This window comes from Meriones unguiculatus, chromosome 3, assembly GCF_030254825.1.
Source record: "Meriones unguiculatus strain TT.TT164.6M chromosome 3, Bangor_MerUng_6.1, whole genome shotgun sequence".
In the NCBI taxonomy this organism is placed as follows: domain Eukaryota; kingdom Metazoa; phylum Chordata; class Mammalia; order Rodentia; family Muridae; genus Meriones; species Meriones unguiculatus.
Window position 1 is genome coordinate 177,703,577 of NC_083351.1, and position 20,296 is coordinate 177,723,872.

At 46.3% G+C, this 20,296-nt stretch overlaps 1 protein-coding gene across 2 annotated transcripts; it reads left to right on the top strand.

Annotated features, from left to right (window-relative positions):
• Positions 1 to 2,069: 2,069 nt before the first annotated feature.
• Positions 2,070 to 18,332, top strand: Cdc7 (cell division cycle 7). Of its 2 annotated transcripts, XM_021637891.2 has the most exons (11): positions 2,070 to 2,512; positions 6,587 to 6,670; positions 6,894 to 7,029; positions 8,056 to 8,149; positions 8,230 to 8,372; positions 9,279 to 9,528; positions 10,070 to 10,165; positions 10,835 to 11,010; positions 11,821 to 11,903; positions 13,640 to 13,789; positions 17,002 to 18,332. In XM_021637891.2, the coding sequence occupies exons 1-11, from the start codon at positions 2,416 to 2,418 to the stop codon at positions 17,379 to 17,381; spliced, it is 1,689 nt and encodes a 562-aa protein (XP_021493566.2). In that variant the 5' UTR covers positions 2,070 to 2,415; the 3' UTR covers positions 17,382 to 18,332. The 2 variants fall into 2 exon arrangements, with proteins under 2 accessions (XP_021493566.2, XP_021493568.2); XM_021637893.2 differs by lacking the exon at positions 2,070 to 2,512 and having other exon boundaries at positions 6,630 to 6,670; positions 6,894 to 6,988.
• The last annotated feature ends 1,964 nt before the right edge of the window (positions 18,333 to 20,296 follow it).

A 20,296-nucleotide genomic window follows, 5' to 3' on the forward strand; every position in this document is an offset into this window, starting at 1 on the left:
GAAAATACCAATCATAATTATTTATTGTTAATGCTAAAGTAAAAAATACTTTACTCTGTGGCTTTTCGGTGTATTAACTGATTTAATGCATGGCAATAATATCACTACACTCCTTAGCAGGGTTCTTTTCTATGAATGCCTTTGCACACGCATGCACACCTGCATACCATGCGCACACAGATTGTAGCATGAAAATCACAATTGTGACATTCCAGGGGCTAGGAAAATTTTTCCATGAAAGGCCAGAGAGCAGGACTGGGGATAGCTCAGTCGCTGAAGAACTTGTGGTGGCTTGAATTAGAACGACCCGCATAGGCTCATATGTTTCTGTGCTTAGTCTTCAGTTGGCGAACTGTTTGGGAAGGATTAGCAAAGTTGCCTTATGGGAGTAGGTGTGGCCTTGTCAGAGGAAGTGTGTCTCTGGGGGCAGGCTGTGAGGTTTACATGTCTGGAACATTCTCTCTGTCTGTCTCTGTCTATTTCTGTCTCTCTGTCTGTCTCTGTCTGTCTGTCTCTGTCTGTTGGTCTCTTTCTCTGCCTGAGGATCAGGATGCAGAACTCTCAGCTACTGCTCCAGCATTACATTCCCCACCATGATAATCATGGCCTAAGTAAGTCTCTGAAACTCTAAGCAAGCCCCCAATGAAACTCCTTTATAAGAATTGCCTTGGCCATGGTGTCTCTTCATAGAAACAGAAAGCTTAAGACACTACTTGGCTCACAAGCACGAGGACCTGAATTTGATCCCTATAGCCCATATTTGAAAAGAAAAAAGAAAGAGTCAGGCACCGCATCACATGCTTATAATCCACTTCTGGGGAGGGGATTGGCGGATACCTGAGGCTCGGTGGCCAACCAATCTTGTCTTATTAGCACCCCAAGCCAGTGAGAGATCCTGTCCCCAAAACAAAGTGGTTGACTCCTAAGGACATCCAAGGCTGTCCAGTCTTCAGGGGCTCTGAGCACACATGAACCCACAGACATGTCTACCCCCACACAAAAGACCAAATAGTCAATATGAGTTTTATCTTGAGACCACACAACTCTATACAGCTACTCAACTCAACTTCTGAGGGGTAAAAGTAGTCACGGGAAGTATGTACAACAAATGAACATGACTGAGTTCGAATAAAACTTTATGGGCATTAAAAGTTAGATTTAAAAAATTCAATGCAACACAAAATATATTTTAAAGAAATTCAACAATTAAAAATGTCCATTTTTATTTGCAGTGAGTACAAAACCAGGTAGCACACTGGAAATGTCCTGGAGGATTTGGTCTCTAATTCCTCAGAGCTCTGTGATGTCCAATATCAAAGTAAAGAGAATTGTCACTGCTTAAAGTTTCAGAGTGATTTACACCCTGTGTTCATTTCATACCAGGGGATTATCAAATTAACTTTAAGTTTTGTGTTTTTATTTCCCCCACTTTGGGAAAAAAAATTCATTTTTTAAAGGCTAAAACCAGGAAGGTAATTGTTCTACTTCTAGAAAACACTAGCTATTAGCTTCAGTTAGCATTATTGTGTACATTTGTTTTACTCTATAAATCTGTGTTTCAATAAGTTGCCCTAATAAATAGGCAATACTTTATGAAATAAACTCACACGTTTAAATTTTGTAATTTAAAGTAAGCTGGAATTTAAAAACACACAAGAATTCCAGACATGGTGGTGCAAGCCGTTAATCCCAGCACTCTGGGAGGCAGAGGCAGGCGGATCTCTTCAGTTCGAGGCCAGCCAGGGATACACAGAGAAACCGTCTAGAAAAACCAAAACAGAACAAAAAACCGCAGAACATTAGAAGGGTAAAAATATTTAACATACCCCAATGCATGACCCTACACCCATATAATATGGACTAGTGGGTTTAAAACAATAAAAATAAAATAAAATAAACGCGAATCAGGCTATCTTTTTGACTACCGAGTCCACTAGAGCTTTTAGTTCTCCCGGCAGCCTTCGCGGCCGCGCAGGCGCGTTGGGCTTCGGAGCGCGCACGCGCAATTCAAAGCGGCGCGGGAAGAGCCGCGCAGGCGCGCTGGACGGGCGGGCTCGGCGCGCCTGCGCACTGAGCTTCCCGTTGGCCCTCCCTGACGGCCGCGCGTCCGTCTGTGCTGCTGGTTCCGCCGCGCGGCCGGCCGCCCTCCGCCGGTGTGAGCAGGTCCGCCGCCCGCCGAGCCATTTCCTCCGGGCCCGTCCCTGCGCCGTCCTCCCCGGCCGGCTCCCGCGGGCTCCGCCGACGCCTCCCCGGGCGGCGGGCGGGCTGAGCGTCCACTCCCCCGAGGCGCTCTCTCGGCGGCGGGCCCGCCCCCCCTGAGCGCCGGCGCCTTCCGCCAGCTGCTCTCCTCCCGGCGCCGTCCGCCCCGCCGCCGGCCTCCGCATCCCCGCGGGTGCAGCCGAAGCCCGGGCTCACATGGAGGAGGCCGGGGCCTTGTCCCCGCCGCCCGGCCGCGACGGGTGTCCGGCCGACGACGCTGTGAAGAGATATGAGCAGAATGTCAAACTCTCAGGTAGGTGCTCGGCCCCGCCGTTCCGAAGGCGCGCGGGCCGCCATTCTGCGTTCTCTGCTTTGTTCAGAACGAGGGGGAAAGGCAAGGCAGGAGGTCGTGAAGGGACTGTCCCCGGAATGAACGGGAAACACACACACCTGACTCAGAATTGTCTGTTTGCGGTGGCTTTTCCGTGACCGGGTAGAGTCATAAAGTCTGGGTTTGGGATTGGATCGCTTTTTGAAAGGATGGGGATCCAGCTTTGTCCTTCAGGGGAAGTTGGTCGGGCCCAAATACTATTGGTTTCTAGGGAAACAGGCGTGCTGATGCCCGAACTTTCCTCCCAGGCCCATGGTAGCCTTAGTGTGGAAAGCCTGAGTTTAGAAGTTGGCCGGGAAAGGGATTAAGTATTCAGAAACAGAATTCCCGGGCAGACGTGAATGGAACGTCTGTGGGCGTGACACAGTGCTGCGTCTCGTCCGTCTTCCTGGAGTGAAGGTAACTCTACCGGAGTCCTGCGAGAAGATTGAGCATCCTGTATTGTGTACCTCCAGCGGGCCTGGTGGTGAACATCGGAAACCCAGGTGGAGGGGGAGTCGTGAGGTGCAGGAGTTCAAGTCCAGCCTGGGCTTCGAGAGACCTGTCGGAGCTCCACCCCAAGAAGCAACGTGTCTGTGCACACACACTGCGCGGTGCCCATGTGTTCATTTAACACACATGCTTTTAAACATCGGTTCCCCTTGACTGTAGTCTTAACTTCATTCCTTGTCATTGAAGTACCTTCCTTAACCTAAACTGTTTGCTTCCATTTATCTTCAGAGTACTAATCCTTTAGATTAGTTAGAGTAATCTTTAAAATACTCATGTTACCTAGCTGCCGCCCCCCCATCAATAACCTGTTTTTCAGTCTGGCTTTTTTTTTTTTTTTAATAAATACATGTACGATGCAATACTGTTGTCATTTTCATGTAGCACTTAGCGCTCCATATTCAGTTTGGCTTCCGGTTCATATTCATTAACTGGAGTGTGTGACTGCATTAATCTTATCTGGTTCTAGAGTTATTTTCAGAGGAATACACCTTTTCTAATATCTTAAATTGGATGGATTAATAAGGTGGACTTTATTTCCTGTTTAAAAAGCTTGTAGCTTTTGTGTGAGCAACATAGGACAGGACAGACAGTGCTGTAATAATTTATAAAGCAACCTGAGATTTTATCCACGGGCTCTTTAAAGTGACTCAATAAAAAGCAAAGCTGTAGTAGAAACATAACTTTAGTAAACTGACCTTGATGGGGTCTGGACATCAGAACATCAGATTAGATCAAGAAACTTGTGTCCTGGGCCTTGTCTTCCTTAGTATAGCAGATGAATAGCGAAGCCCTTTGTTTAGTAGTAATTTTGAGTTTTTATAATACAACAAATTATTCATGCTTATTGAAGAAAATTTGAGAAAACTTTTAAAGCATTTCTCACCATTTAGTCCTTTAGTTTTGTGTGTGTGTGTGTCTATGTAAATAGAACACACATATATGCATGTGTGTAGAGGCCAGTGGACAAGCTTGTGGATCATTCCTCAAGCACTGCCACCTTTCTGTTGTTCTAGACAGCATCTTCGGCCTAGGTCTCACCAGTTTTGCCAAGCTCGCCAGCAAGTGTGCCCCAAAAAGCTGCCTGTCTGCTGCTTGGGCACAGTATTACCATGCCTGGCTTTTTAACCTGTGTTTTAGGCTCAGACTCAGGTGCTCCTGCTTGCCCAGCAAACATTGACCAGCTGAGCCACCTCCGCTTAGGGTACATACCCAAAGACTGAGAGTGTAATCAGCCTAGTTCTAGTGTTCCCCCAGTGCTGGGACTGGATTCAGAGTTTTGTGTTTAGGCAAGTACCCCACCACCGAGCAACACTCCAGCCACTCTGATCTCTTGCTTGGTATGTACTTTGAAAACTTTTTAAGTACTTTTCTACAGCCTGGCTTAAGTTCCATTGCTTAATATGCTGTCATTGCCTTTTATTGTTGAAGCTTTGAAACATTTTCAATTTTTCCCTGCTAAGGAAAATGCTGCAAGCTGGGCAGTGGTGGCGCATGCCTTTGATCCCTGCACTCAGGAGGCAGAGGCAGGCCATGTCTGAGCTAGAGGCCAGCCTGGTCTACAGAGTGAGTTTCAGGACAGTCAAGGCTACACAGAGAAAACAAACAACAACAACAAAAAACAAAACTGACATAGGGTTGGATTAAATGTTGTTATTTCAACAAACTTAAGTTGTGTGTTCCAAGTTTAACGCCAAAAATCTGTTTGATGAAAGAATGACATGTAAATTATATACTGAGTGTCTCCCATATGGTGTTAAATTACACTAGAGGTCTCAGTACCCAAGTACGTGCTTTCACAGTGAGTTACAGGTGCCATCTTGGTTGTCTGAGACAGTTTCGGTGTATTCACGCTTACGTAAAATTCTGTGGTCCGGCAAGTATAGGAAAGTTAGTATACAAAGTCCCCAATAAGCATGGCATTCTCCTGTACTATTACTCTCACTCCACGGTGAGACTGAAAACATTCTTAAGCGATGGAAACTTACTAAATACCTGTTAACATGCAGGTACTTTTCTAGATGTCAGAGATAAATCAGGGATGTTATAAATAACATAAAATAATATAAATTAATGTTATTTAACTAGAGCCAGAAGCGGCACACACTTTCTCACACTTGGATGCAGAGGCAGGAGGAGCTGAGTTTGAAGCTAGCCTTGTCTGCATAGCAAAGTCCACTGAGCTATGTCAGCAGCTGTTTTTGATCATCTACAGAGACAAAAGTGGGGATAAAAAAGTTGTAACAGTATCCGTGCCATTTGGGTATTTCAAGGATTAAGATACATTTATACTTTACACAAAGAGTGTCACAGTAAATGCCTAATGCCTGACTGATAATTCTACTATTATAGTTAAATTTTGTGAGAGGAAGGGTTGACACAGGGTCTCCGCTGGCTGGCTTGGAGTTTGCAAGGAAAAATACCATGTGAGAGAATAATGCGTATGAAATTGAAGTCACTATGAAATTGCCGTAAACTTTGAGTGTAATGAGAAAGCAGCTCATGCTTTGCCTCAGTTCTGCACTAGAGTCTGAGGATTCTCCTCTGATTCTTTTGTGTATCAGTGGTTGATTAGATTTTAATGTTACTGCTTCCACTTATTTTAGCTATGCATACTTTTATATTTATTTGAAATTAGCAGTTTTTCTGGGCTCTGAGATAGAGGATGCTATTAACTTTGGGAACACATAAGTGAATCTTCCCCACAAACTAGAGAACCCTAGAAGACTGTTTCTAAGGTCAGACTGGCCATTCCATGCACAACAATTTCCTGTGTAAGATTCTGTGTCTCTGAAGGAAGTTTTTTCAAGATTATCGCAGTGTGCCCTTATGCCACGTAGTGATCATAGCACACTCTGTGTGTTTGTTTTTCTGTTTTTCTATTTTGGGTGTTTGTTTTGAGACAGTCTAGCCTTGAACTCCTGGTCTTCCTGTTTCCATGTCCCAGGTCTGGAAGCACCACCATGTACCAGCATACCTACTTAGAGTTTTTTGTTTGTGTATGTAACTTTTTTCCACTTTTCTGTTTCCCTTGCTGGCCTTCAGCTCCTGCCTTAGTCTCCTTAGTAGCTGGGACCAATGTGTCACCTTGCCCAGCTCTTACTTTACGCGGAGCATTTTCATAGTAAAAGCCAAATGTGTGTTAACAGCATCTCTTCGTGTGAACCTGCAGTATAGCTGAGAGCTGCTGTGTGAAATTTGGGGGCTTTTTATTTTTCCTCTAGTTAAAATTTTGTAACTTGCAACTTCTTAGCAACTTTGTAGGTTTTAATGTATTATTTTGTGGTTAATTACTTGTTTTAAAATATGTTTCATTGCTCTATTTTTTAACCTAAGAGATGGGGTAATGGTGGCAAGTTCCTGTAATAGTACTTGGTGGTTAGGTGGGGGAGTTACTGTCCTTGGCCAGCTTGGGCTGTAAAAAAGACCTGCCCCAAACCAACATGAACAACAAAGCCCTGACTATTTCTCACTGGTTCTAACTGTAGATTCTTACTTCCTTCGCAGGCATTAAAAGAGATATTGAGGAGCTTTGCAAAGCCGTGCCACAGCTTGTCAGTGTGTTCAAAATTAAGGACAAAATCGGAGAAGGTAGGTTAAAGGTGTTTCCCCTGTTGTTGACTGTTGAAAAACATAGTAATGTTAATAACTGTGTAACAGAGCTCTCCCCCCTTGGAAAGAATGAACAGAGTAAATATTAGGATAAAACAGTCATAACTTAATCTAGTATGCCATTAAGACTTTTTACATCTCTTATGGCATTGTTTCCATTTTTAAAGTCTAATGTTGGGAAATCTGCCCCATTCCTTCACAGGCACCTTCAGCTCTGTTTATTTGGCCACGGCACAGTTGCAAGCAGGACATGAAGAGAAAATTGCACTGAAACACTTAATTCCTACAAGTCATCCTGTAAGAATTGCAGCAGAGCTTCAGTGTCTGACCGTTGCTGGGTAGGCGGTTCAAGGCATTTCTGCTGAGTGGGCTGGGTCTGCTTCCCACAGCCTCAGGGCACAGCAGGGCAGGGGCTGGCACCTAACCTTGTCAGCTAGGTGTTGCTCCTGCCTAGTGCTTTGCCCTGAACCTTGCAATAGTCAAAATAAGAAAGACAGAGCGTGAGAAATGCACGCATACCCAAATAAAAATAACAAGGTCAGAAACCATAATGCATAGGCCAAAGACTAAAGGACCAAAAAAAACGAAGTCCAAAAAAAATGCATTGAGAGGTGTATGTGTGTGTGTTGGCCATCTCCTGCTGGGTATGGGTCCTGCCTTTAAGAGCAGTTTATATACCCAGTGAGACTCCACTGGAGAAAACCACTTTTCCTTTGCAAGCGGGTGTCAGTGGTAGATAGCTTCTTAATCAGGCTCAGCCTGTGCCCTACCCACTGCTACTCCACAGTGCTGGGACCCTATCTGCCTTGAAATTGTGCAAGCTGCCGCAGCTCCTGTGAGTTTATACATGCTTCAGCCCTGCTGTATCTGGAGATACTGTTTTCTTGGAATCATCATTTCCTGTGGCTCTTAAATCTTTGCTCCTCCTCTGTTTATATAGCTTTCTGGGCCCTGACAGGAGAGGCTTGATGAAGAGGACCCATTTAGCACTGAACATTTTAGAATCTCTCAAGTTGGAGTTTAGTAATATGTGTAAAATGTTTAGTCCAAAGCGTAGCTGATTGTAGGGACGGTCAGTGAGTGTCGTTTATCTTAAAACCTGTTACAAGTAGTGTCTTCTGCATCTACCTGCTCCCCAGTTAAGATGACAGAGCTCATGTTCGGATTGTTACAGTAACCTTATAACTGCTGCTATTATTGTTTGAAAATTTAATGGCTTACATGTCAGGTAAATGCTTAGATTCACTAATGGGATTTTGCAGTTTCTGGTAGTGAGTCCGCATGCATTGCTGAAATAACTTGTTGTTAAAGACATTAAAGTTGCATTTGCCCTTCGTTCTGAGGTTCATTGTGTTCCCCGCTAGGGGCCAAGACAATGTCATGGGGGTGAGGTGCTGCTTCAGGAGCGACGACCACGTGGTCATTGCTATGCCGTATCTGGAACACGAGTCTTTCTCGGTAGGTTCATAGCTTTATGCTTTAATCAGCTAAATGTCCAGTTGAAACAATTTTGTGACTTCATTCATACTTCATTTTAGGACATTTTGAATTCTCTTTCATTTCAAGAAGTTCGGGAATATATGTTTAATCTCTTCATAGCTTTGAAACGGATTCATCAGTTTGGTATTGTTCACCGTGATGTGAAGCCCAGCAATTTTTTATATAATAGACGCCTGAAAAAGTAAGTATGAAGGATCCCAGAAAACATGGACAGTTACTTGTGTGCGCTGTGGAGTCTCCAGGACTGCAGTGTTGACATTTGTGTTCCCATGTTACTGTGACTGGGGAGAGGAAAGGAAGAGACTACAGTTACACTACGTGCACATGTGCACCCTGATAGAGGCCCTTAGGGGGACTTAGAATTAGCCCTTTCTGACATTAGCGCCCTGTTTCTAAGGCCTCATGGTTGTGTTTTAGCAAATGAGAGCGTTGGACAACAGTCCATCTTCTGTTTAGACACCAAGGTTGTTAGCAGTATTGTTGATTATATATGAAGAGACCTTATAAGCTGAAAATAGTGTTTATTGCATAGCATACTTATGGTAAGGAAATGAAAACATTCTTTAGCCCATGCGTTTCTGAATTTCTTTAAACTTGTTCAGTTAGAAGTTCTCTATTGTAATGCTGTTTTCCCACTGCTGAGCAGCCAAGGCTCTTGCTTTCTTTTTCTCCTATGCACTCTTCTGCCCTATCTCAGCACAGGCCAGGAGACAGTGCTCAGCTGCTTGCTTTCAGGATGCAGCTTTCTCTAATTTTCAGCCTATTAAGTCCTTTGGAATTTTTCCTTCCCAAGGAATATTATAAATTCTTAATTGTTCTGGAATGAATTAAAGTTTCTTGATGTGCTTTGAGAGCATTTCAGTGTTATTAAAATTAAGTCTCAGGCTGGTCATGCTGATGCATGCCTGTAATCCCAGCACTCAGGGAGCACAGGTAAATGGATCTCTGTGAGTTCGAGGCCGGCCTGCTCTACAAAGCAAGTCTAGGACAGCCAAGGCTACACAGAGAAACCCTGTCTCAAAAAACAATAACAACAAAAAAGATTACATTTCTGTGGGGGGTTACAGTTGTTGATTTTGCTTCTTAGGTATGCCTTGGTGGACTTTGGTTTGGCCCAAGGAACCCATGACACAAAAATAGAGCTGCTCAAATTTGTCCAGGCTGAAGCTCGGCAGGATGGCTGTTCCCGAAACAAGTGCCACGGGGTCATTGGCCACAAGGGCTCCCTGAGTCGCCCAGCTCCTAAGAACCTGGATCAGCAGTGCACCACAAGGACTTCTGTCAAAAGATCCTACGCAAATGCACAGATTCACGCTAAGCCAGGAAGAGATGGAAAGGTTCTACCTTTTACTTTTCATGGGAACATTTGGGAGTGTTTTCCGCCAGCTGACAAGGGAGCGCTAACGTAGGGTAGTGCCTGTGCTTGTGTCCTCAGCCCTTGTGGCTCAGCTCAGGTGGCTTCTTAGTGAGATGCTTTTCATTTCACTGTCTCAGATTAAAACTCTTTGCCAGTGTTTAGTTTGCATTTATAGATTATGTTGTATGATACAAAGAATTCCCCTGCGTGCTATAAAGTTTAGGTTAGTTCTCTCTCTAACAAGTGTTATTATAGGGGAAATTTGAGCTATCTGTCCATTTTGGCTGCACAGGAAAAAGAAGCACTTGTAGCCTTAGAGTTTTAGTGGTGTGTGGGTGTGTGTGCACTGCGTTAGGAGTTTTGCCTACACTGTTTTCTCCTTTCACAGTGTTTTGGTGCCTGAGAGTGTCTTGAGTGCAGCTGTTTCTGTTTTACATCCTTTCTCAAAACTGTGGCAGAGTGCAGCTGGCAGAAAGTGTGACAGTGTAACCCTGTTTTCCTTGTGTTTGTTGGTGTTGTAGGAGGGGTCTGTAGGCCTTTCTGTCCAGCGCTCTGTGTTTGGAGAAAGGAATTTCAATATACACAGCTCCATTTCACATGAGAGCCCCGCAGAGAAAGTAAGTACTGCAGCTTCGCAGCTCACGCCGTCCCCGCTGCAGCTAGGGAGTCGCTAGGTGGTGTGTGGTAGCTGGCCGTGGCAGAGCCTGTTGCTCCTTTAGCATTTACTCAACGTTTCATCTCTCATTTCCTTCTGAACTCTTGGTTTGGTCACCTGTGGCTCCCTTCCTGTGTAGGAGCATTCAGAACAGGGCTGGACTTCTGTGAGCGCCCAGCCTCCGAGTTCCTACAGTCAGCAGTGTGAAGACCCCGTCACGTGTCTGGAGGTTGGGGGTTGACCCTGCTAGGTACCCTGTGGCGGCCCGAGGCCCTGTGACTGCAGGGTGCACTTGTGAACTGGAGTTAGTAGCAGTTAGGGCGCCAGGAAGTGTTCTAGTAGTGTCAGATATTCGCCAGCCAATCAGATTCTCGTCATGTGACAGAAGGCCCCCCCCAAAGTATTGAAACTTTTTTTGTCTTGTTTTGTTTTGAGACACGGGGTTTTGGAGTCCTCCTGCCTCAGCCTCCCTGGTTCTGCTATTACTAACACGTCTGGCCATGCCCTGGCCTTAGACAGCTGTTGACGGGCAGCCCGCAGCACCAGTGGTTTGTGCTGAAGCTTTTGCCTCTGATCGCAGCTTTCCCCTGGCACCGAAGGCCGAGTCTTAATGTCACAGCTTCTCTTGTAGTGCATCAAGCCGTCAAAGACTGTGGACGTAATATCAAGAAAGCTGGCAGCGAAAAAGACGGCCATCTCTGCGAAAGCTCTGAATAGCGTGACGAGGAAAGCCGCCAGTTCCTGCCTCACTGTCCTGACGTGCGACTGCTTTGGAACAGATAGAGTCTGCAGCATTTGCCTGTCGAGGTAACGTGTTCCCAAGGTGCTGGAGCCACGCTGCTGCCAAGACAAGGCCAGAGGTTGGAATCACTGCTGGGACACTGGCGTACAGAGTGAAAGGGGGAGTCACAGGCCCCGGAACACGGTCGTGCAGTGAGCACATAGCTTGTGGTATTCCTGTGGTGAAAACACATGTGGAACCCACATTTGCTCTCACATGCAGGTAGGGCTGGTGGAGGAGGGTCTGGAGATTCTTGTTGGCCGGTGTCATTGTTCCTGCCTGTGTCGAATAACCCGGACCAAGTAATGCTTTACTTTGCCTCAGAGTTTTTCCTCTAGACTTGGTTTTTGTAGATTTTTTTTTCCTGGTGAACTCGAATGCACTCGTGAATGTGTATGTCAGTAACCCAAGATCCTGAACAGAAGAATTTTTATATAAATTCCTGCTCTGTTCTGCTTTTTTGTTATGGTTTTTATTATCTACCATCTGTTTTTATACTTGGAAATTGTGTTAAAATCTGTCTGGGATAAGGCCAGGGCTTAAGGGTTAGGCCAGGGTGTAGGGGGTTGGGGGAATACAAGTAAAATCCAGAATGTTTATTGCATCCAATTTTCAGCGCTTATAAACATTTTATTTATATTGACAACAGGAGTGAATTTTGTGTGAACTAAATTGAGAACTTAGGTTTTGGACTTCCATGTTCAACTTTGTTTTTTCCTTTGAGGCAGGGGAGTCTCTACCTGGCTGTCCTGGACTCTGTAGATAGGCTGGCCTGTCTCCCTAGGCCCCACCTGTAGTCCAGCTTTAACAAGCTAGGTGTCTTTCTTCCTCATCAGGCGGCAGCAGGTTGCCCCAAGAGCAGGCACACCAGGATTCAGAGCGCCGGAGGTCCTGACAAAGTGTCCAGACCAGACGACAGGTAAGGCAGCACAGCACAGGTCACGCTGTTGTCCTGGAGTGTGGCCACCGCTGAACCCCTGGTAGACACAGCAGTGCAGCGGATTGCTCCCGAGATAATGCTGTAGTCTTGGTGCTGCTTGTTTAAGTGACCCCTGAGCGCCCCACAGGCTGTATTTGCCGATCCTGCTCGAAAGAAGAGGGTACAGAGATTGTAGCTGTGTCGGGGAAGCTGTGGTTGGCTTTGTCGACGTTTGATTGCTCCGCTTTCCTGTTACTTAAAACCTCAGGAGATTTTTGTGGGGCAGGGAGACTTTTTCTTACTGCTACCATGAAAATAATACAGTGGTAATTAACAGATTTTGAAAAATAGAAAAGCTTTCTAGAATCCAAAAAGCTGTAGAGCTTAGAAGACTTCCTGTTACATGTGCAGGTAACTCCTGTTGACCTGGACCGTGGGCTTGGAAGGTTCGTTCACTCCCTGTGCGCCTGTCCTGTGCTTGGTAGTGACGCTAAGAGAGCCCGACTGTTAGGTTCCAGTTAGTGCACAGTGCTCATAGTTACAGAGTGACTCGCTGAATATGGCCAGAAGGGACGCCGGTTCTTCTCCACAGGGCTTTTGACAGGAAGTTCGTAGACAGGATGACCTCTGAAATACTCTAGAGTTGGCATTGGCACCGAGGAGGGGCTGAGGAACTCCAAACAGAGCATAGTCCAGTGCAGAGGAAACCCTAAGTTTAGTGTTGCTTAGTGTACAGTGGACATGAGATGGCTAGGAATGCTCTGGAAAGAGGGACAGACACGCTCGTTAAACCAAGTGCACTGTGTGCCCGCAGTGCTCGTCAGGGCAAGAGACAGACGCGCCTGCGTTCCAGAAGGCCACTGCAGGTGTGCAGGGAGAGTGGATTGTGTAGGCCAGTGTCCTTGAGTGGACCAGGTCAGAATTGCTGACAGGAATGAAGAGAAGTGAGGAGCTGACAAACATAGCTTGTAGGTGTTGGTTGTCAGAACTTCTGTGGTATTGTCAAGGAAAAAGGCATGGACATGGACAGACTGCAGGAAAGCCTGGTTTATAGGGGAGGGTAAGATCGATTGAAGCAGGGCAGGTTTGAGACTTGTAGCACATCCACATAGAATGTCGTACACAATAAAAGGTAAGCGCACCTCAGCTCGGAAGGAGCAGGAGTGGAAACACAGTTGAGCATCACTGTGTGAGTGGTAGTGGGGACTAAGAGAGACTGTGCAGGGCAGACATGGCGCCTGAGGAGCCTCGGCATGGAGGAGGAGGCATGAAGGAGCAGACAGCGGTGCAAATGAAACTGAAGGACAGTGCCGAGGGGCCAGGGTGGAGCCATAACTACTGCTAGGACACTTAGGAGAAAGTTGGCTGGCTGTGTCTTTGTTCTGGTGCTGGGGCTCAAACCAGAGCTGTGGCTGTGGCTGTGCTGGTGCTAATGCTCAGTGTGTCACTAAAAGGAAAACACCTGCACCACCATGTCGCTCTCTGAAAAAGCGTCCAGACTTCTTCCCATGTAGCTGTTGATTTCCTTCGGTCCTATAGACTGTACATTAACTTACAGTTTTCTAATGATGAAACATTTCTAATTCACCAGCGTGTTAAAGAGAGAAAACTGTTTTGCAGAAAAAATGTTGGATTAGAGTTGTAACTGTACACTAGTGTCTCTCAAGAAATCTAAGTGTTCCAGAGCTACCTGAAGGGAATGCTGATAAGGCCGCCCTCTGTGTTTTCTGTCGCAGCGATTGACATGTGGTCTGCAGGTGTTATCTTCCTATCCTTGCTCAGTGGGCGGTACCCATTTTACAAGGCCAGTGATGACTTGACGGCTTTGGCTCAAATCATGACCATTCGAGGATCCAGGGAAACCATCCAAGCTGCTAAAGCTTTCGGTAAGTTGTGTCCTAGAACAAGGCAGGTGCTTTTGGTTATTGCCTGTAAATTGTTTTTGTTTTTTTTTTTAATTAAATTTTTTTACATTAATTACGTTTTATTTGCTTTGTTTCCCAGCTGTAACCCCCTCTCTTATTCCCTCCCAGTCCTACCCTACCTCCCTCTTAGAAATTGTTGTAAAATTTCCCTTACAAGTTTTTTTGCTCAGTATTCAGTCTTCTACTCTTAGGAAATTACTAACTTGCTTGAGAACAGTTCTTTTCCTTAAAGCGTGACCAGCTCACGTTTTAGAGCTAACTGGAAGAAATCAGCTTATAATCTTAACTGTTCATTGTAATTTGGCTTTTATTCTGTAGATACTTTTAATAGTAAACTTTAGTCTGTTGTATATTGAGCAGCAGGCACCTGGCACTGGATACGGACGACTGTGAAGGAAGAGAATAGATGTGTTACTAGTCCTTGGTTGCCATGGAACAGACCTTTTATGACATGTGGTCTCGTGTGTGTGTGTGTGTGTGTGTGTGCGTGTGTGTGCGTGTGTGTGTGCGTGTGTGTGTGCGTGTGTGTGCGTGTGCGCGTGTGCTTCTTTAGTTTTTGTTTTGGCATAGGGTCTCTGTATACCTTTGGCTGGCCTGGAGCTCACAGACGTTCTCCTGCCTTTGCCTCCTAAGTGCTTGTATTACAGGTGTGTGCATAAACATCAGCAGCACAGGTTAAGACCGAGATAATGCATTCTGTGGGGTGCCTTGCTCTAATAGCCCAGACTCCAATGCCTGCCACTTACGTGTTTATTCCCCAAATAGTATTACAGTTGCTACTTCCCAAAGGTGTCGGTGATACGGACACAGTCTTAGTCGGCCTACCTCAAGAGGGACTGAGCTGCCTTGTGCCCAGCCCAGATCAGCTCTTCTCACGCAGGAATACATATCAGAACTACCTGACAAAGTTAGAAATCGCAGCCCTCTGCCCCAGCTTTCCCGCCCACAGAGAAGATAATTCAGAAAGCTGGAGTCCTTCTAGGATGACACTCCCTGAGAACCACTGCTGAAATGCCCGTGCGCTGGAGCACCAGTTGCCAAGGTCTAATGCACCAGAAAAAGTGTGTGTTCTGTAGTCTCAGCAGGCTTGACAACAGTACGTCAGCAGCACTGACTGCATGTGTGCCTGTCCGCCTCGTCAGCATCTGTGTGGGGCACATAGGCTGACATGCCCACGAACGGGGCCATTGCTGTCTGAACTTAGTGTTACATCACAAAGAGCATACGTGCTTACACGTTCTCAGTGACCTAAGACTTTCCGCCTCCACTAAACAGCTCGCAGAGGAGGCTGGGGTCTGGAGTTTGTCAGCCTGTGCCGAAACACTTTGTTGAAGAACTTGAATTTCCTCACTGATAGTCAAAGTCATAACTTTGCCAGTAACAGAAGTGACCTGTGATGAAAAGTCCCCTGGGACACGTCCAATGAGCAAGCAGAGCCTTCTGGGATTTGCCATCACCTTAGTGAAACAGCAGCACTGCCTTGAGTTTCCAGTTGCTTCAGTCAGACCTCACAGCCTTGAGTGCTGAACAGTGTTGTGCAGGGCCTGCCTGCGGCTGCTGGGCCTTATGTACTCTGTACTGTACTGAATAAATCCAGAGGAAACTTTGAGCAGAAACGAAGGCCTGGCGCTGTCCTGGCTGCATGTGCTCATTAGGTGGTCGATATGTGAAGTGTGCTCTTGATTACACACTAACGGTCATGTGTGGACATACCAGACTTCATCTTACAGTGTCAGAGCAAGCTAATGAATTATGGGGTAAACTGTAGCCATCCTCCGGCTGGAATTCCTAGCAAAAGTAGAAGAGGTAGTTCTTAAAGTAAAAACATTGACCAGTATCCTCAGAAGCTTAGTTTCTGCTTGTTGGCGTCCTTTGCTTTCTCTGTTCCTGCCCAGCTCGATCTTCCCCTGCCTAGTGATTCTGTCAGGGTACGTGAAGGAGGCCTTTTGTCACCCAGATTGCTTGTTGGTATGTCGCCCACTCCATCGGGGACTCTGCTCTGTATCTCATTGTTTAAAGCTGCGTTCCCTTTAGTAAGGAAACGTCTAGTTGGTGATGACCTGTTTTTGCCCATAGTTTTGCCCGCTCTGAGAATTTTTGGAGTGTGTGTTTAGGATGCACCTGTGTGTACAGTGTGTGCCTGCTTGTAGCAGCCTCAAGTCCCCGTCAGGACCTTCCCCTGCTGCTCCCTTACTGAGGCCCGGCCTGTGGTGTGGCTAGTCTCATGAGCCAGCTTCCTCTGAGGTCTCCTTCCTCTGCCTTCTGAGCACCATAGTTCCAGGTGTGCAGGCACTCAGCAGGCATCTGTGTGGGGTGTGGGGGCACAAATCTAGTCCCCTTCCTTAACCTGGCAGGTGCTTTATTCGCCAAGCTCCCTCTCCAGCCTGGCATTTAGATTTGGAAACCCTGAGGTTGTTTGTTGTTGACTCAGTCTTGAGATGCCTGCGGTGGAGGCGGGTACTGTTTGTTGTGAGCTGGCTCCCAGAGAGCTTAAGTCCTGGTCAGGGAGGAAGCTTACTGTGAGGCGACAGTGCCGAGAAGGGAAGGAGGGTGAAGAGCGCTCAGCTCTTGAGGAGAGGTTCTGGAACAGCATCTGGGTTATTCAGCTAAGCAAGGGCTTGAAAGCCAGGACATCAAGCCTTAACTGAGCATTAGTGTGCCCCAGGGAATGTGTAGGTTTGAGGCATTTAGAGATGTTAATCTTCAGAGAGCCCACAGTCTTGTAGGCAAGGCAGACATGTTTAATCACGTATGACAGTAAAGTCGTAATTCAGCTTTGCTGACTAACAGAAACTTAATGAGGACTTTCAGAGTATGGACCACACAAATACTATTCTGGAGCTAAGCAGAGATGTGTGCACAGGAGTAGTCTAACACACCAGCCTGTCCTAGGCAGACGTGCGCTGTGCCAGAAGAGTGCAGGTTAGGAGAAATGGTGGGGCCGCAGGTCGTTACAGGGTACAGGAGCTGGCAGTCAGGGGATGCTTGCATTCCTCACTGAATCCCTGCTTTCTGTGTTCTGTGCCTTTGTAGTCTGGCCCTCAGCTATGAAGGTATGTACTCTGTCCCATTGTCAGAAACAGAAGTACATTTGTAAGCACATGACTGAACTTAATTGTTTATTTGTGAGTTGCTTCTGATATATTCAAATCTTTTTTTTTTTTTTCTTTTAGGCAAATCAATTTTGTGTAGCAAAGAAGTTCCAGCACAAGATCTGAGGAAGCTGTGTGAGAGACTCAGAGGTCTGGACTCTTCCACTCCCAGGTTGGCAGTTGACCCACCAGGGCACGCTTCCGGTGGCCCTGCTTCCGAGAACACTGACCCTCAGGCTTCCCGAGGACAGGCTTCTGCAGCACAGCACTCGGAGGGCTCCTCGAGTGGAGGGGACAATGCTGGCTGTCCCAGGGTCGTTACTGCCAACACGGAAGGCTGGGACACGGTGCCTGACGTCGCCTATGACCTGCTGGACAGACTTCTGGATCTGAACCCTGCCTCGAGAATAACTGCAGAAGCAGCCTTACTGCATCCGTTCTTTAGAGACATGAGCTCTTGATGGCTGTCCATCCGCCAGCCCTGCTGTGCTGTGAGGGAGCAGAGGAAGGGGTCCTAATGATCCTGGGATGTCCTTAGCAAGACTTCTGAGTTAAACCTCCAAGGTGGCTCAGGTCTTTTGTTTCCTGGTTTGCTTAGCTGATGCCTGGGCTTAAGGTCCAGACCATAAATGAATAGCTTCGACCAAGTAAATGAGGGAAAACCAGTTTTCAGGCCACTGGGTGGTCTGTGCTGTGAGAGAGAGAGAGAGAGAGAGAGAGAGAGAGAGAGAGAGAGAGAGAGAGTGTGTGTGTGTGTTGGGGGGTTGGCTCTTGGTATATAGAAGAGTGATCTTTCCTGTAGGTGTGTAAATAAACCTAACTTGCACAGATGTGGGCCTCCACCCATCAGTCTCCTTGTAAGTGGCAGGGTGCTCAGTGCTGAGTCACTGAGTGCTTGACTAAGTTGCGTGCATTTGCCAAATACTGTGCATATTGTCATGAGGCAGAAAGGCTTCTTACTTTTTTCTCACGTCATCTTAGTTCGTCCAGTTAGGTGCTGCCACAAGAAGGGAGCACAGAATGGGGACATGACTGTGGGCCTTGTCTGTCTGGAGCTCCCTGACCTCTGGACTACTGTTCTAAGCTGACCGTGTTTAGAGTCTTAGTGTATCAGGGAGAAGAATGAATTTGTGGTATTTACACTCGGAGCTGCGTCAAGTCTTTTGGCATACTAGGCTCCCAGGAGCCACCAGGAGAGACTGCTGAGGAGTCTCTGCTGTGCCATCACAGACTGTAGGCACTCGTTATGTTCCTATTTTGAGCAGGGCTAGATCAATGTTTACATAACCCACCTGATGTGTATATATAATATATATTTGTGTAGATACACACTGTCTTATGCTGTTATTTTTTTAAGACTTGAATATTTTGGTATATGTATTTAATAATAAATTTTTTCTTTTAGGTTCTTATGTCAGACTGCTTATTTAAAGAATGGTAACTTAAGCCAGGTACACGTAGAATGTGACTAGTCACCCAGGTTACTTGGCAAAGAGCCAGAGAACAGTGGGGAGGAGAAAAGAGAAAAACAGCCCTTAATGTTTTCTTTCCAGGCAGACATAGTCGTACACACCTTTAATCCCAGAACTCAGCAGGCAAAGGCAGATCTGGAGAGTGAATTCCAGGCCAACAAGGGATATTAGTTCTCCTGAAAGTAATTAACAGCCCATCTCCACTTAGGTAGGTGTACAAATACTGACCTGGCTAAGGTAAGCCAGATAGGAAGCTGCTCATTGGGGCTGGAGGGTTAGAGCACTGTTTACTCTTCCAAAGGTCTGTGTTCAATTCCCAGCCACCACAAGGTGGCTCACAACCATCTATAGTGACATCTGGTACCCTTTTCTGGCCTGCAGGCAGAACATTGTATACGTAATCTTTAAAAAAAAAAAATGATCATTGCCTAATTACCACACTTGGCAAAATGTAAAGCACTGTCTCAGTGTAGAAGGAATCTCTTATGTCTGTGGAAATGTCAACCTGTAAATAAAAGGCTAATGGCCTATAGCTGAGGCAGGAAATAGGTGGGACATCCGGCAGGCAGAAAGGATTCTGGGATACAGCCAGGCTCGAAAGATTCAACTGGCAAGATGTGAGACAGTATGGTCCCTGCGCACAGGTAACCAGCCATGTGGCAGGACTAAGAATAGTATAAATGAGTTATTTTAGGTTATGAGATAGTCAAAGAAGGGCCTAGTTGTATGGCCTAGAGATTTGTAAAACTTTTTTTAGTCTAATGAGTGGTTATTCCAGGAGCTTGGGGACAGGAGAAAAACCCACAGCATCTCAGTAGTTAAAATGAAGTCTTAACCTAGCTACAATTTTGACTCACAATTTGACTGTCGGGAGAGTGAGAGGGTAAAAGGATTTACCAAAAGACAGGACGCGATGGTCTTGGAAAATGTGTTTTAACTTTTTTCTTTTTTAGGTCAAGACTTGATAATGCTAACAAAGTTAGCCAGAATTATAGGTTAGTTTCAGGGGATTTTAGTCCTTTCGGAGAATGTGGCATCAGCTTTGAGGAATTGTCCCCACGGTGCTGATCAAAACTTAGTAAGGAAGCACCTGTCTGTATGGCTCTGTGGATGTGAAGGAGCCAGAGTGTGTGTGCGTGTTTGGGTGAAGAGAGAGTCTTGGCCATCAGTTGTCTCCTCAGTTTGAGTTGTCTCCTTATGCTTGAGACAGTCCATCATTGAGCCTTGAGCTCACCAACACAGGCTAGTGGCCGCCGCCACGCCCTGGGGTCTGCCTGCCTCTACCTCCCCAGTGCTGGGGTGACAGATCCCAGCTCTGATAGTAGTCCTGGGGATCAGAACGCAAGTCCTCATGCTTCTCTGCAGCTCCCTGTGGCTAACACAGCTTTATAATACCTCCCTGAAATAATTAGGCGAGGTGGCATTTCTAGAGAAAGCAGAAGGTTGTACTGGGTCCAGTGTCCCAGGGCCGTGAGCTAAGATTCGCCTGGGCTTCTAGGCAAGGCTCCCAGAGTTGCTGCCTGTTTTCCAATTACAGAGTTCCTGGAATATTTGACTGTTCTTCGTGGCCAGCGTTTTAAGAGCTTGAACTGGAGGTTGTTAAGGCTGTTGTCATTGAATAGGCTTTAGATGTTTAGAGAGGGAACTATTAACAAAGCTACAAGTACTGGTTTTGAAAGAGGCCGTGCTCAGCCTTAATGAGATTTTCCCTAGTAAGGAGATGGATTCACTTTCCTTAACGACCCGAGTGGAAAACAGTGGCTCAAGCTGACTTTGTTTCACAATCTGGAGTAGAAGTCATCAGGAATGTTGATCCCTCACATTCTGGCACCAGCTCTGGAGGAACAAATTGGTGCTACAGATGTCAGAATATTGATTGCACAAGGTCTTGAAACCCACAGAGC

What these genes read in the sequence shown, in the direction of transcription:
- Cdc7 (XM_021637891.2), top strand. Translation starts at nt 2,416, where the DNA reads ATGGAGGAGGCCGGGGCCTTGTCCCCGCCGCCCGGCCGCGACGGGTGT. An exon ending in TGGAACACGAGTCTTTCTCG is followed by an intron (nt 8,150 to 8,229) that starts GTAGGTTCATAG and finishes ACTTCATTTTAG; the next exon opens with GACATTTTGAATTCTCTTTC. An exon ending in GTGTCCAGACCAGACGACAG is followed by an intron (nt 11,904 to 13,639) that starts GTAAGGCAGCAC and finishes TTTCTGTCGCAG; the next exon opens with CGATTGACATGTGGTCTGCA.